This window comes from Balaenoptera ricei, chromosome 7 (assembly GCF_028023285.1).
Source record: "Balaenoptera ricei isolate mBalRic1 chromosome 7, mBalRic1.hap2, whole genome shotgun sequence".
In the NCBI taxonomy this organism is placed as follows: domain Eukaryota; kingdom Metazoa; phylum Chordata; class Mammalia; order Artiodactyla; family Balaenopteridae; genus Balaenoptera; species Balaenoptera ricei.
In genome coordinates, this window is record NC_082645.1 from 17,808,197 (window position 1) to 17,822,139 (window position 13,943).

At 49.5% G+C, this 13,943-nt stretch overlaps 1 protein-coding gene across 1 annotated transcript; it reads left to right on the plus strand.

Moving 5' to 3' along the window:
* The first annotated feature begins 5,042 nt into the window (after positions 1 to 5,042).
* On the plus strand, positions 5,043 to 13,382 carry LOC132368415 (serine protease 40-like). The gene is made up of 5 exons (XM_059927089.1): positions 5,043 to 5,406; positions 6,189 to 6,351; positions 8,240 to 8,514; positions 10,120 to 10,286; positions 13,062 to 13,382. The coding sequence occupies exons 1-5, from the start codon at positions 5,043 to 5,045 to the stop codon at positions 13,380 to 13,382; spliced, it is 1,290 nt and encodes a 429-aa protein (XP_059783072.1).
* Positions 13,383 to 13,943: the final 561 nt, after the last annotated feature.

Below are 13,943 nucleotides of genomic sequence, written 5' to 3' on the forward strand. Positions count from 1 at the left end.
AAAAGAGGAGAAATTACAACCAATATCATAGAAATACAAAAAATCATGAGAATACTAGAACAACAAATTGCCAACAAATTGGACAATGTAGAAAAAAATGGATAAATTCCCAGAAACATACAATCTTCCAAGCCTGAATCAGAAAGAACAGATAATCTGAATGGACTGATCACTAGTAGTGAAATTGAATCAGTAATCAAAACACTCCCAACAAACAAAAGTCCAGGACTGCAAGGCTTCACAGGGGAATTCTACCAAACATATAAAGAAGAGTTAACCTATCCTTCTCAAACTATTTTTTTTAAACTATTTTTAAAAATTGAAGAGGAGAAAACACTACCAAATTCATTCTACAAGGCCACCATTACCTTGATACCAAAACCAGACAAAAGACTACAAGAGAGGAAATTACAGGTCAATATCCTTGATGAATATAGATGCAAAAATTCTTAACAAAATATAAGCAAACCAAATTAAACAATATATAAAAGAATCATACACCATGATCAAGTGAGATTTATTCAGGGATGCAAGGATGGTTCAATATCCTCATTTATCAATGTGATATACCACATTAACAAAAGGAAGGGTAAAAATCACTTGATCACCTCAATAGGCATAGTAAAAGCATTTGACAAAATTCAACACCCATCCATGAAAAAACTCCAACAAAATTGGTATAGAAGGAACATATCTCAACATAATAAAGGCCATTTATGACAAACCCAGAGCTAACATCATACTTAATAGTTAAAAACTGAAAGCTTTTGCTCTAAAATCAGGAACAGGACAAGAAAGCCCACTTTCCCTGTTTCTATTTTACATAGTATTGGAAGTCCTAGCCACAACAATCAGACAAGAAAAAGGAGTATAAAAGGCATCCAAATTGGAAGGGAAGAAATAAAACTGTCACTATTTGCCAATGACATGATACTATGTATAGAAAACCTTAAAGTCTCCACCAAAAAAGTATTAGAACTAGTGAATGAATTCAGTAAAGCTACAGGATACTAGATAAATATACAAAAATCGATTGCTTTTTTATAAACTACTAATGAAGTATCAGAAAGAGAAAGCAAGAAATAAATCCCATTTACAATCACATCATAAAGAATAAAATACCTAGGAATAAACTTAACCACGGAGGTGAAAGACCTATACTTTGAAAACTATAAGACAATGATGAAGAAAACTGAAGGTGATACAAAAAAATAGGTAGATATCTTGTGTTTAGGATTGGAAGAATTAATATTGTTAAAATGTCCATACTACCCAAAGCAATCTACAGACTTAATTCAATCCCTATCAAATTACCCAAAACATTTTTCCCAGAACTAGAATAAATTATCTTAAAATATGTATGAATTTTACTCTGAATAACCAAAGTAATCTTGAGAAAAACAAACAAACAAATGAACAAGCAAAAACCTGGAAGTATCACTCTCTTGGACTTCAGAGTATAATTCAAAGCTACAGTAATCAAAACAGTATGGTACTGGCACAAAAACAGACACATAGATAAATGGAATAGAATAAAGAGCCCAGAAGTAAACCCACGCACCTATGTCAATTAATCTACAACAAAGGAGGCAAGGATATACAATGGAGAAAAGACAGTCTCTTCAATAAGTGGTGCTGGGAAAACTGGACAGCTACATGTAAAAGAATGAAATTTGAACACTTTCTTACACCATATATACAAATAAACTCAAAATGGGTTAAAGACCTAAGTGTAAAATGACACCATAAAACTCCTAGAAGAAAACATTCACTCTTTGACATGTCTCAGTAATATATTTTTGGATCTGTCTCCTCAGGCAAGGGAAACAAAAGCCAGAATAAACAAGTGGGACCTAATTAAACTTAAAAGCTTTTGCACAACTATGGAAACCCTCAAAAAAAAAAAAAAAAAAAAAAAACAACCAAAAGGCAACCTACAGAATGGGAGAAGATACTTGCAAATGATATGTCTGATAAGCGGTTAATATCCAAAATATATAAACAGCTCATACAACTCAATAGCAAAAACCAAACAATGGCCAAAAGGCACATGAAAAGAGGCTCAACATCACTAATTATTAGAGAAATGCAAATCAAAACTACAATGACATATCATCTCACACCTGTCAGAATGGCTACATGAAAAAGTCTACAAGTAGCAAATACCGGTGAGGATGTGGAGAAAAGGGAATCTTAGTTCACGGTTGGTGGGAATGTAAATTGGTACATCCACAGTGGAAAACAGTATGGAGGTTCCTAAAATAATTAAAAATATAACTACCATTATGGTCTTAGCAATTCCACTCATAGGTATATATCTGAAGAAAATGAAAATACTAATTTGAAAAGACACATGCACCCCAATGTAAGTACCCCCAATACAGCAGTACTTACACTAACCAAAATATGGAAGCAACCTAAGTGTACACTGACAGATGAATGGATAAAGAAGATGTGGTATATAATATATGCACAATGGAATATTACTTGGCCACACGTAAAACAATATGATTGACCTGGAGGGTATTATGCTTTTGAAATTATTATGCTTTTGAAGTAAGTCAAAGACAAATATTGCATGTTTTCAGTTATATGTGGAATCTAAAAAAATGAAACTAATGAATATAACAAAACAGAAACAGGGTCATAGATACAGATAACAAACTAGTGGTTACCACTGAGGAGAGGGCTGGGGGGAGGGGCAAGGTAGGGAAAACGGCTTAAGAAGTGCAAACTACTAGGTATAAAATAAATAAAAAGCAGAGATGTGTTGTAGAACACAGGAAATACAACCAATATTTTATAACTTTAAATGGAGTATAATTATAAAAATATCAAATCACTATGTGTTACACCTGAAACTAATATAACATTGTAAATCAACTATACTGAAAGTTTTAGAAAAGGAAGGGGTGCTGTCCTGTCCCAGCACTCTGCAAGCCTGTAGAGACAGGTTGTGTGGGGCAGTGGTTACTGTCATGGATTCTAGTGCCTGCTAGCTGGGACTGGTGCTGGCACTGACCCTGCCTGCAGGTCACTTTGCCTCTCAGTGATATTGGTTCTTCATCTGCAAAGGGGTTCTGGACAGTCTATCCCCCCAGGTGGCTGTGAAGCCTCAGGGTGCTTGCTCCTTTCCAGGTGCCCGCAGCCTTCCCAGCACCCTGCCACTGCTCATAGCACCCTCCTCCTCTCCAAACCTACCCAACTCAAGGTGGCAGCAGCCTGGTTACAGCCACAGGTTGAACACAATCTATCTTCTGCACTTCCTTGGAAACAGATTGGGGTTAGGCCAGGAAGTTTAATGGTTAGAGCTCTGATTGAACAGGAGCAGGACACAGAAGGGCAAGCCAGCAGCAGACCTGGGCTTGAGTGCTGGCCCTGCATTCCCTGTATAAGGCTTGGTTATCCTTGGATTCAGTTTCCTCACCTGCAAACTGGGGATGCTGATAGTTGTGAAGATCACATGTGGGACGCATGGAAGGCATCTGTCCTGGTGCCAGTCATGCCCTTCCTTCCTCTGAACACCATCAGATGCAGCCTAGATGGTGAGCAGCAAATCCCCTGGACCCCAGCTTCGCCAAAATCCCTTTCATCTCCCAATGTTCCCTGAAAAGAGTTTTCTCGCAGCCCCAGTGGGAGGTTGCCTTTGTCCTCAGACCCACCTGCCTGGTGTGTCCTGCTTCCTGCCCCTTGTCACTCTTAGCATCTGCAACGCCTCTACTCCCCCACACTTGGTGCCACCTTTGAGTCCAGTCATCATGCTTCCCCGCCTCCCTCCCTGTTCTGTTCACTTCCTCCAACTTGTCTTCAAATTTTCCAATCTTTTCCTCTATGTCTCTAGATATATTTGAGACAGTCATATTACCTTTTTTCCAGCTTTTTATTGTGGTGATATATACATAACATCTCAACAGGAGGCCAAGTTAGAAAAGGAATTATCTCAACAGTCTGTGGATGTGGCTTTGTCTAATGGAGTGAAACCTAGTGAAATCCACAACAAGGACCACAAGGTTCTTGAGAAGTTTATGTCAGTAGAAACACTGCCATCTTGTACTGAAAGGGACAGAGAAAGTACAAAATGAAAGTTGGACCCTCAGATTTCTACTAGCAGGAAGTAACCTGATAGAACTCTTCCAGTGCAAACATGTGCTACTTTCCGTAAAAAGGGACATGATAAGTGTCCACAATTATTATTTTCTTCATAATTTTTACAGTAAGTCTCTATTATTTCAAGTGAATTTATAAGAAAAATTTTAAGCTTTAAAGAACTTGGTGGCCCCAAGACAAGTAGATGTCTGCACCTGCTCCCCAGATTCTTAATGTTTACACAGAGGTCTTAACTGGGTTCAGTCAGGTAAACTGTCCAGGTGGTCTCACCAACACCTTCCTCTCTCAGGGCTGCATCCTTGGAGCAGCAATGTGGGCAAAACCTACATTCCAAGGGTGGGGGAGGGGTGAGGAGCCCCCAATTGCCCAGGTCCGGCTCCAGGGTCAACCTGCAATTATCTCCTCTTGATGACCTCTTCCAACAGATGAGACTTTGAATTTTAAGTTTAACGGGATGAGACTCTTGGGGACCTTGAGGCATAGTGAATGATTTAGCATTTGAGAAGGAAGGACATGAGTCATTAGAGGTCAGTGGCTGGACCCCCTAATGACCCATCCTCTTGTATAATTCCCTCCTGCTGAGTGTGGGAAAGACCTGTGAGTATCCACCCCATGATTATGTCATGCTGTACAGTACCAAGTGAGTCTGAGAAAGGGATGTTACCCTTGGTGGCCCTGACCTGATCACATGGGGAGTGGGGGCAGAGGAACAGATGAGTGCAAAGTGCACTGGATCTTGAAAGCAAGTTGGACACATTTGGTGACACTTATACAAGCACCTGACCTCTGAGCATTAGTGTTTACTCCTTGGCATAGTGCCCTAGCTGCCCTGATGTCCCCCCGCAAACTGGGGTCCCTGGACGCAGGGATCCTATGTGCCCTCTGCTTCCTGCATCAGCCTGGGGGCTCCCAGCGATTACTGCCTTCTACGGACCATGGCTGCGAGAGCTCCGGACACACGTGGCACGCTGCTTCTCCAATTGCACGCGCGTGTGTGTGCGCGAGCGGCAGGTGGTCAGGTCCGGGTCAGGGGTGTGGCCCACAAAAGGAGGCGGTTTCTCAGCACCCCCCAGGGCCCGCGCGAGCCGCTGTCGGCTCAGTCAGGTCGCAGATGCAGGATTGACTACATGGAGATCAAAGGGGCTGGGGGCTCAGGTCCAGGCTGGAGGGGAGCCTGCACCCTGGCTGTCATCCTGCTGTACCTACACTCACTCCTGCTGCACACTGAGGTGGCTGGGACCACCACAGCGGGACCGCCACAGCCAGCCGCACCTGGACCACCACTGCGCGCCGAAGAGGGTGAGTGGGCAGGCGGGCAAGAGGGTCAAGGTCGCTTTCCCCTCATATGTCCCTCCCCTCCCCCTACTGCCCCCCCCACCGCCCCCACGGTAGACAGGTAGGACCTCTACCTGCCCAGCGGTTTCAGGAGTCCCTGGGTCCCTGGGGGGCATGGGAGGTGGGTGTAGGGAGGGCCATCTTCCCCGCCGGCTCTTCCCGCTAGATCTCAAGCGTCCTCAGTCCAAGGACTCGAGTCCTGACCTGGCCGGTCGCTGTCGGCCCCCGCACCCTCTTCATTTGGGAAATGAGGGAGTACTGCTTTCAGAGGGGAATTGTCAAGCAGAGTATGTTCCATTTGGCCTCAGTCTCTCTAGAATACCGGGCTGGGTGAGAAGGATGTAACCACTTCATCTCAGTGGCATCGCTCTGGAAGGCCTCAGTTTCTGGGACTTCAGACAGCGGGGTGCTAGTTACGTGAACTAGGTCTGGGAAAGGGTCTGGAGCAGCACCACCTCCCGGCCCGGACCTCTGCCCCCGGCTGGTGTGCTGAGACCCTCTGCAGCTGCCTCCCTTCCCGCCCCCTCCAGACCCGCAGGCTGCTTCCTTAGCGCTGCCATCAACAGCGAAGCCAGGTGGCCCTTTGTCATGTGGGCCATGTCATTTCACCCTGGGCCGTGGATTTCCCAGCTATGAAGTGGGAGGATGGGCTGTGGTGGTCCTGGGTCCTATGGATGCTGACATTTAGAGGCACCGAGGTTGGCATCCATAACACAGGTGCCTCATGGCTGGGACTGTCTCCACAGTGTGTGGGCGGCCTGCCGTAACTGGGAAGATCTTTGGTGGCCGGGACGCACCTGAGAAGCGGTGGCCATGGCAGGTCAGCCTGCTCTACAATGGTCAGCACATCTGTGGAGCCGCCCTCATCAGTGCCTACTGGGTGGCCTCAGCTGCCCACTGTTTCCAACTGTACGTCTTCCCCACAGCCCGCTGCTGGGTGGGATGCGGAGGGAGCACAAATGAGCAGAACAGAAGGGGATGAAGGTTGTCCCAGGCTTTTTTTTCCCAGGCTTTTTTCAGGTTTTGCTGCCACCAGGTGTCTCTGTGTGTGCTGTTGCCCCTGCCTTTGACTCAGCAGTTCCCTCTCCCTGGAAGGCCATCCTTGCTCCCCACTGGACTCCAGTCTCCTGACTGTCTGAGTCACATATCCCAGGACAGGGGCTATTTACCTCATCTCTCCCTCCAGGGATGCCTCCTCACACTTTGGTAAGACCTGCCAAGATGTTGTGCTTATCTCAGCTGTGTGTACTTTACTTTTAAACAGCTAAATGGAAATTAACTCAAACTGTGATGATCAATAAATACTGGAAAACAGACTTTAGTTCCACTGAAAGTGCTTTCAGTCTACTCGTTACCTTCCCTAAACTTAAGGAATTAGATCTTGTTCCCACTCAAGGTGGACTCTGGTTTCTACATCTTGCCCAGCTCTAGAGAGTCCACAAGATCTCAGCCTTACTTTCCTCTTGTGCAAATGGCGGTGGGTGTGTAGTGTCTCTGGCCACATGCTTCAGGCTTTGTGTTAGAACCATAGTCCCAGGGCCCCCACTTCCCAGGGCTGGGGGCATCCATCAGGCCCTGGTGTGGACAAGCCTTTTGCCCCCTTCAAGCCAGGCTATCCACAGGTCATCTCCAGAACAACGGCTGGAGGCTTCCCTGGGTCCTGACCACTTGCACAGTCTGACATGTTTCTCTCTGGAGGCATCCTGGGACCCAGCTCTTCTTGTCACTTCTGTTGAAGCATGTGCCAAAGAGGAGCTGTGGTCACCACCGTCCCAACAGGCCAGAGTGAGGCATAAAGCAGATGGCCTCTGTCCAGGGAGATGGGACACAGCAGTCAAGAGAGTGGGCTGCCCCTCAGGTGCATTCTGGGCTTGCTCTGTGCCCAGAGTGGGTGGGGAGAGTGTCACCCTCCAAGTCAGGAGGATAGAGCTGCTGGCATCAGCTGGCTTTGAGATCCCACTTGGGTTCTATTCATTCATTCAGCACCCACGGGTGCCAGGCCCCATGTGAGGCCCACTGTGGGGGACATGGAGATGTAGGACCCACCTTGAAGTTTCTTATCCTACCAGGAAAGTGAGACACAAGCCCAACTACTGTGATGCAGGATGGGAGGCCAGAATGTGCAAGAGGGTAGACCCTGAGCCACTATTAGAGGAAGCTCTATGGGTCCCATCAGAGGAGGGGCTTGGAGCTGGAGGGGCCTTGTGGGAGGAGTCTGGGTAGGGAGACAGCCCAAGCAGGACATGTGGGTGGAAAGTTGCTCATATTCCAGTAGCCAGAAGTTTAGTTCCATGCACTCCTCTATTTGCTCCACAAAGGCTTGTTGAGTGCCTGTCAACAGAGGAGGACCAGCTTTTAGAGAAATCAGCGTGTGAGGACTGGGCAGGAGTGGGATGCATCATTCTGGGCTGGGAAGTAGGGTCTTTGAGAATCACCCCAGGCCCTGAGAACTTCCAAGGGTTCTGGTCAGAGCTGGGAATGAGCCAAGTCTCTGCTCATCTAAACTGAAGGGGTACAGTTTGATGTACCCCCAACGTTTCTTTCCAGCACGAAGATTCTCTGCTCCTTTGATTCTGGTGCGTGCTGGGAAAGCCATCAGAAACTTTCAAAGGACAAATGTGCTGAGGCTATGGACAGCAATCAAACCTACCTCAGTATTAGGAAGGGAGGAGAGAGAATGGTTTTGAATAACGGTGGGGTCTCACCAGGAGGAGGGGGTGGGAGGTAGGCAGCCAGGGCGAGGATGCTGGCCCAGCACCCAGAGGACATGGGTGATAACGCAGCTTCCCCACAACAGGTCCCATGATCCATCTGCCTACAAAGTCCTGCTAGGGTACTATCGGCTAAAAACTCCTACCTCCCACAGTCGACAGGCATCAGTGTACCGAGTCATCGTCAACACTGACTTTAACAAGCGCTACTACATGGGGAGTGACATCACCCTGTTGCAGCTGTATCGGCCCGTGGACTTTTCCGACTACATCCGCCCCGTCTGCCTTCCAGGACCTAACACACAGTTGCCCCCTCATACCTCCTGTTGGATAACTGGCTGGGGGATGGTCAGCGAGGAACGTGAGTGGGGGCAGGGCAGGCGAGGAGAGCAAGGGCTGAGGAGGAGGGGGGAGAGCAGTGACCATTGTGGACCCCTTCCAGACCTGATAGCATGTCTGCTATCAGTTCAAGTTTCCTTCGGTCCATGGTTCAAAACAGTCTGAACATCTCTAACTTTTGGAATCAGGCACCTGAGCTCTTTGACTCAGCCATTCAGGATTCCACCCTGACTCCCAGGCCCTGTTTGGGCCAGGCCCCTTCGGGACACCTCTTGAGCTTCCACTGCTGTAGAAGTTACTTGGGGCAGAAGTAAGGAACTGAAGGTAGGCCTGCTCTCTGGCCTGGGAGGTGGAGTTGGGGCATTTATGTCTTAAGAACCTTTACATCTGTGAACCTCACTTCCCTCACCCCTTAACTCAAATGGAAGTTGTCCTTTCTGCCAGCTTGCTGGGCTTGCATATTTTTAGACCGAGAGAGGAGAAATGTTGGGCAAAGATTTTTGCTCTAGGGTGAATGCTTTTGATTTAGAAAAATAATAACATTGAGTGAAAAAAAAAGGAGAATGTCAATTTGGCATGATTTGTAGCTCATGATTTGGCAGAGTATCTCAGTGGAGGCCTTTGGGGCAGGACTTTCTTTGCTATGCAGGCCAGTGCCAGCATCCCTGCTCCTGGCCACAGATATCAGTCACAACGCCTCGTCATGAGGACAGCCAACTCTCCAAAATTTCCAAAGACACTCTCCTGGGATGGACTGTCACTTGTTAAGAACCACTGACAGGGCAAGGAGGATTCTCCAAGACAGGTGGGAGGGCAGGAGTTGGGGCATGAAGGGGAGCCGCAGGCTGCAGCAGCTACCAGGACCAGAAGCAGATGACACCAAAGGGAGTCTCAGCTGGCAGCTGTCCTTCCTCCTCCGTGCCCTCCCCTGACCGCAGTTGCTGAGCCTGGGCCAGCCCAGCGACACGTGAGGCACACACAGCAAGCGCTCCATAGGAGCGAGCTGTCACCATAACACCGTGCTGCCATGGGAAGATGCCTTCCATCTGTGAGCAAGATCTAGAAATAGAACCCATGTGGGCAGTGCCCCCAGACCAGGTGCTGCTCAAGAGGCAAGGCCATGCCTTGTTTGTCACGCCACCTAACCCTACTGGGCATTGTTAAGGACATCACTGCCATACTTTGGCCAAGCCAGGACTTCCAGCGTCCACCCACTGTGCCTCCGCTTCTGTCTCCACATAGCAGCCAGATTCGTTGTTTTTTAAATATAACCCTTCAGTGGTTTCCCAGTGTGCTCAGAATGAAATCCAAGCTCCACATCCTGGTGAGGAGGCCCTGCTTGCTCTGGACTCTGCTATGATGTTGCCTCATCTTTTTCCCCCGCCACTCCCACCCCACTGCAGCCACGATGAGCTCCCTCCTCGTCCTCCCCACCACAGGCCCCTCACATTTGCTCTCTCATCTGCCCTGGATGTCTTTCCGCCTCACCTTTGCACATCTCTGACGGCTTCCCCAGTCCTGGCAGCTAGAACTGATGGCATCTCTATTAGCAGGAAGGTTAGGGAGGGAGCTGGTTTCTCTCCCAGGGTACACCCCACATCTGAACCCCTCTCCCCCCCACACACAGGGGTCCTATCTGCTCCCTACACACTGCAGGAGGGAGAGGTTGGTGTCATCGACAGCCAGGTTTGTACATCGTATTTCCAGGGGCCAGATCCCAACAATGATACCTATTCTATACGTGATGACATGCTGTGTGCCGGGGACCTCATGACAGGAAAGTCCATCTGCCGAGTAAGTGACGTGGGCTGCCTCTCCTCTCCTGCGGCATCTGTCACCTCTCCTCTGTGTCTTCTCTGAACCCTACCCCAGCCCCTGACTTCCTCTTCCTGGGCCCACCCCATCCTGAAGCATCAGAGCTGAAGCACAGAAGCCCCCAAAGGGTGCTGGTCTATCCCATCCAGTTTCTTGATAACTTTTAGGAGCTTTGTTGAAGGACAGCATACATAGAAAAGGGCATACTTTACAAGTGTATTGTTGGATGTGTTTTTTTAGACATTGACACATTTATGTAACAGGCACCCAAACGGTCTTACACCTCCTTCCTGTCACCGCAGAGTAACCTTAACCTGGCTGCTAGTGCCCTGTGGGTTCACGTCAGGACTTAAACGGAATCTCACTCGACACACCCTCGGCTGGTCCCTTTCAGTCACGTCTGTGAGGTCTGTCCATCTTGTGTGGAGTTTTGGTTGTGTGTCATATTGTTGTACAGCATTACCTGCTTATTGTCGTGTGGATATACTGTAATTTTCTTTGTCCATTCTAGTGTTGGCGGCATTTGGGTAGTTCCTGCTTGAGACCATTGTGAATGGCATTGCTGTGAACATCCTTGTGCGTGTGTTTTAGTGCACATGGGTTTGCAGTTTGGCTGGGTGTAGCCCTGGGAGTAGAATTACTGCACCATAAAATGTGCACATGCTCACCTCTCCTAGACACTGGAGAGCAGCCTTCCAACCTGCTCGGACCCATCTGCACTCCCACCAGCAACGGCTGCTCCACGTGGCTGCCAGGACTTCACACTGTCTACCGTTTTCATTTTAACCATTGCATGCATTTTCCGTTTGCATTTCTCTGGTGAATAATGAAGGCAAGCACTTTTTCATATGGGTATTGCCTTTTCTGTTGTGTCTATCCACGTTTTTTTGCCCTTATTTCAAATTGAACTGTGGGCTGTGAGTCCAATGTTGCGTGCGTGCACTGTCAATGTCTTCTCCCACTCTGGGCAGTGCTTCTGTTTTACAGGGGGAGGAAGCTGAGGCCCAGAAAGGGAAGTGGACAGCCCAAGGAAAGAGAGCATGATCACAATCAACCTTGGAGGGGCCATGTCCTCCTCTGGGGCTGTGGCCCCACAAGCTTCCTCACACAGCCTCCTCTCCCTCTCCTGCACCTTCTTTCTAGCACTTTCTGTCTCCCAGAAACATGCTGACATCTGAAAACACACCACATGACCCTTCCCACCTCTGCCCACTGCCCTCATTCTCTGCCTGCCTTCCCAGCAGGGCTGGCCCCAGGGTGTCTGCACTTGCCCTCTTGCTTCCTCACTTCTCCTTCTTGCCTGAGCTCACTGCATCAGACTTCTGCACCTGCCATTCCTCCAGACGGCTCTTATCAAGATGACCAAAGGCCTCGGTCTCACCGGGGCTGCTGGTGGACATCCTCCCCCCCTCCACTCAGCAGCGCACCCTCCAGCATCTTTCATCAGACTCGGAGGGCAGCCCCTCCTGTGTTTCCTGCTCTCTTCCTCCTTCTTCTGACACCAGCACACCAAGGACCCACCCCTCAGCACTCATCCTGTTTTCTTGTCTTGCTCCATTCTTTCCTTAGATGGAGAGGAAGAGTCATATAGGGCAAACCCTGTGCCTTACTGTTTCTTGCCTGTCTTTGTTACCCTTGCTGCCACAATCGTGTCCTGACAGGTCTCCCTGCAGCATTTCATGTCCTCCCACTGGCTGTGTTCCACCCAGCCCCAGAACCACCCTGCCATCCTTTTAGAATTCGATTCAGGTCACATCACTTCCCTGCTGAGTGTCCTTAAGTGCTCCCTTCACCCCCGGCCCCTGGCTGATGAGAGCTGGGAGCTGGCCTTGCTAGTCCTTGGCCTCAGCTATGCCAAGCGTGCTGGCCACTTCTGCCTGCATCTTCCAGAGTCAGGCCTTGCTCACCCCTCCAGTCTTTTTGTCAGAGAAGCTTTCTGAAGGCCCTCCTCTGGGCACCCCTGTTCCACATCTGGAGTCTGCAGATGTGTGGGATGCATTGTCCGTGTTGTGTTGCATGTCACCTCATCGTCTCCCACACGCAGGGCGTGCTCAGGCATGCTCATTCAACAGAAGGCTGGAGGGGTGCTGTGTTTCCTTGGTCCCCACATTTGCCCTGTGGGATGGAAGCGTTCTGCCCCATGGTGGCAGGTGCCTTCCTGCCTTGGCATCCCACGTTCAAAGTTCCTCACATTCTTCTGGGAGCCCCTTGGGATCCCCTGCAATTCCAGCCACCCCACCAGCCTGGGCACAGGCATCACCTCTTTTCCTCTGAGCACATCCAACAGCTTGGCATTTTCTAAAGACGCTTAATCAAGAAATTGAGGAAAAACTGGAGTCCTTAATGAGTCAAAAATGAAGTCCCAGGTAGGATGCAGTACTAGGCAGAGGATTTAGCTAGAGGCCTCCAGGCCTGCCATGGCCGTTCTGGAGGACACTGGGGGGCGCCTTCTCCCACATGGGGCTGGAAGGGCAGAGGCCTGGCATCCAGATCCTGGGGTCCCCCTGTGTATTCTTGTAGACGTGAAATGGGCTCCAAGACCCCACCCTTGAGATTTTGATCCAGGAGGTCTGCAGTGGGACCCTGTGTCTGGACCTTTCAAATTGCCCAGGTGATTCTGATGAGAATAACTCACTCACATCCCCACCTTGCCACAAGGGCTCCTCAACTCCACTCTGGTGTCTTCACACTGTCTGAGCAGTGCATGTCCTTCTCCATCTTGGTCCCCATGACTCATGCCCTCTCTTTCCTCAGGGAGATTCTGGGGGTCCCCTCGTCTGCCAGCTGAATAATACCTGGCTTCTGATTGGGCTGTCCAGCTGGAGTCGGCCCTGCCAGGAGCCCATAAGCCCCAGCGTCTTTACCAAGGTCTCCTACTTCGCCCAGTGGATCTCCAAGAAGCAGGCTGCCTCACCCAATGCTGGTCCTTCTTCCCGTCCTCCTGAGAGCAGACCTCCTTCTGAGCCCAGCTTCACTTCTCTGGGCAGCGTCCACAAGCCCAGCAGCTTCCTGACCCTTGTGACTTCACAGACCTTCCTCCTGCTGCTGAGTTTCCTCTGGACACAGTGGCCGTGACAGATGCATGGGGCCCTCCTGGGCCTCTCTCTGGAAGCCTGTCTGCATTAGTGCCAACGGGTTCTACTTGAATGTGTTCAGCTCTGAGCCCTCCTGGCCATCTGAAGTCTGCTCCAGGCCTGATAAAATAAAAATAATGGAAGAAACTTCCTGCTCCTGTTTCTGACTCATCAGAGCCATCTCGCACCCTTAACCCAACTGTGCTTTGAGCTCCTCCCTGGATGGGGGTGGGGAAGGACGGGCACCCAGCCGCTGGCTGGCCATCTGGAGCTGAACCCTCCTCGGTGGGTCTTCCAGAAGAGCTGGCATGGCTCAGGGCCAAAGCATCACTTCATGGAGGAAGTGGCATGCCCTAGGGCCTGCAGGGCAGTGGTGGCCAACATAATCGTCGTCCTAGCCATGGATGATTTGCCCTGAGCTGAGGATGGAGAAGGCTCTTCCAGGCCCACAGGCCACTGAGGCTCTGCTGGAAAGGCTTGATTTGAAGTAGACAGCAAAGGGCCCCGGCCAGGAGGCTCAGGTCAGCCATCCTCAGAGCTCTGTTCCAAGGCTCAGCTCCAA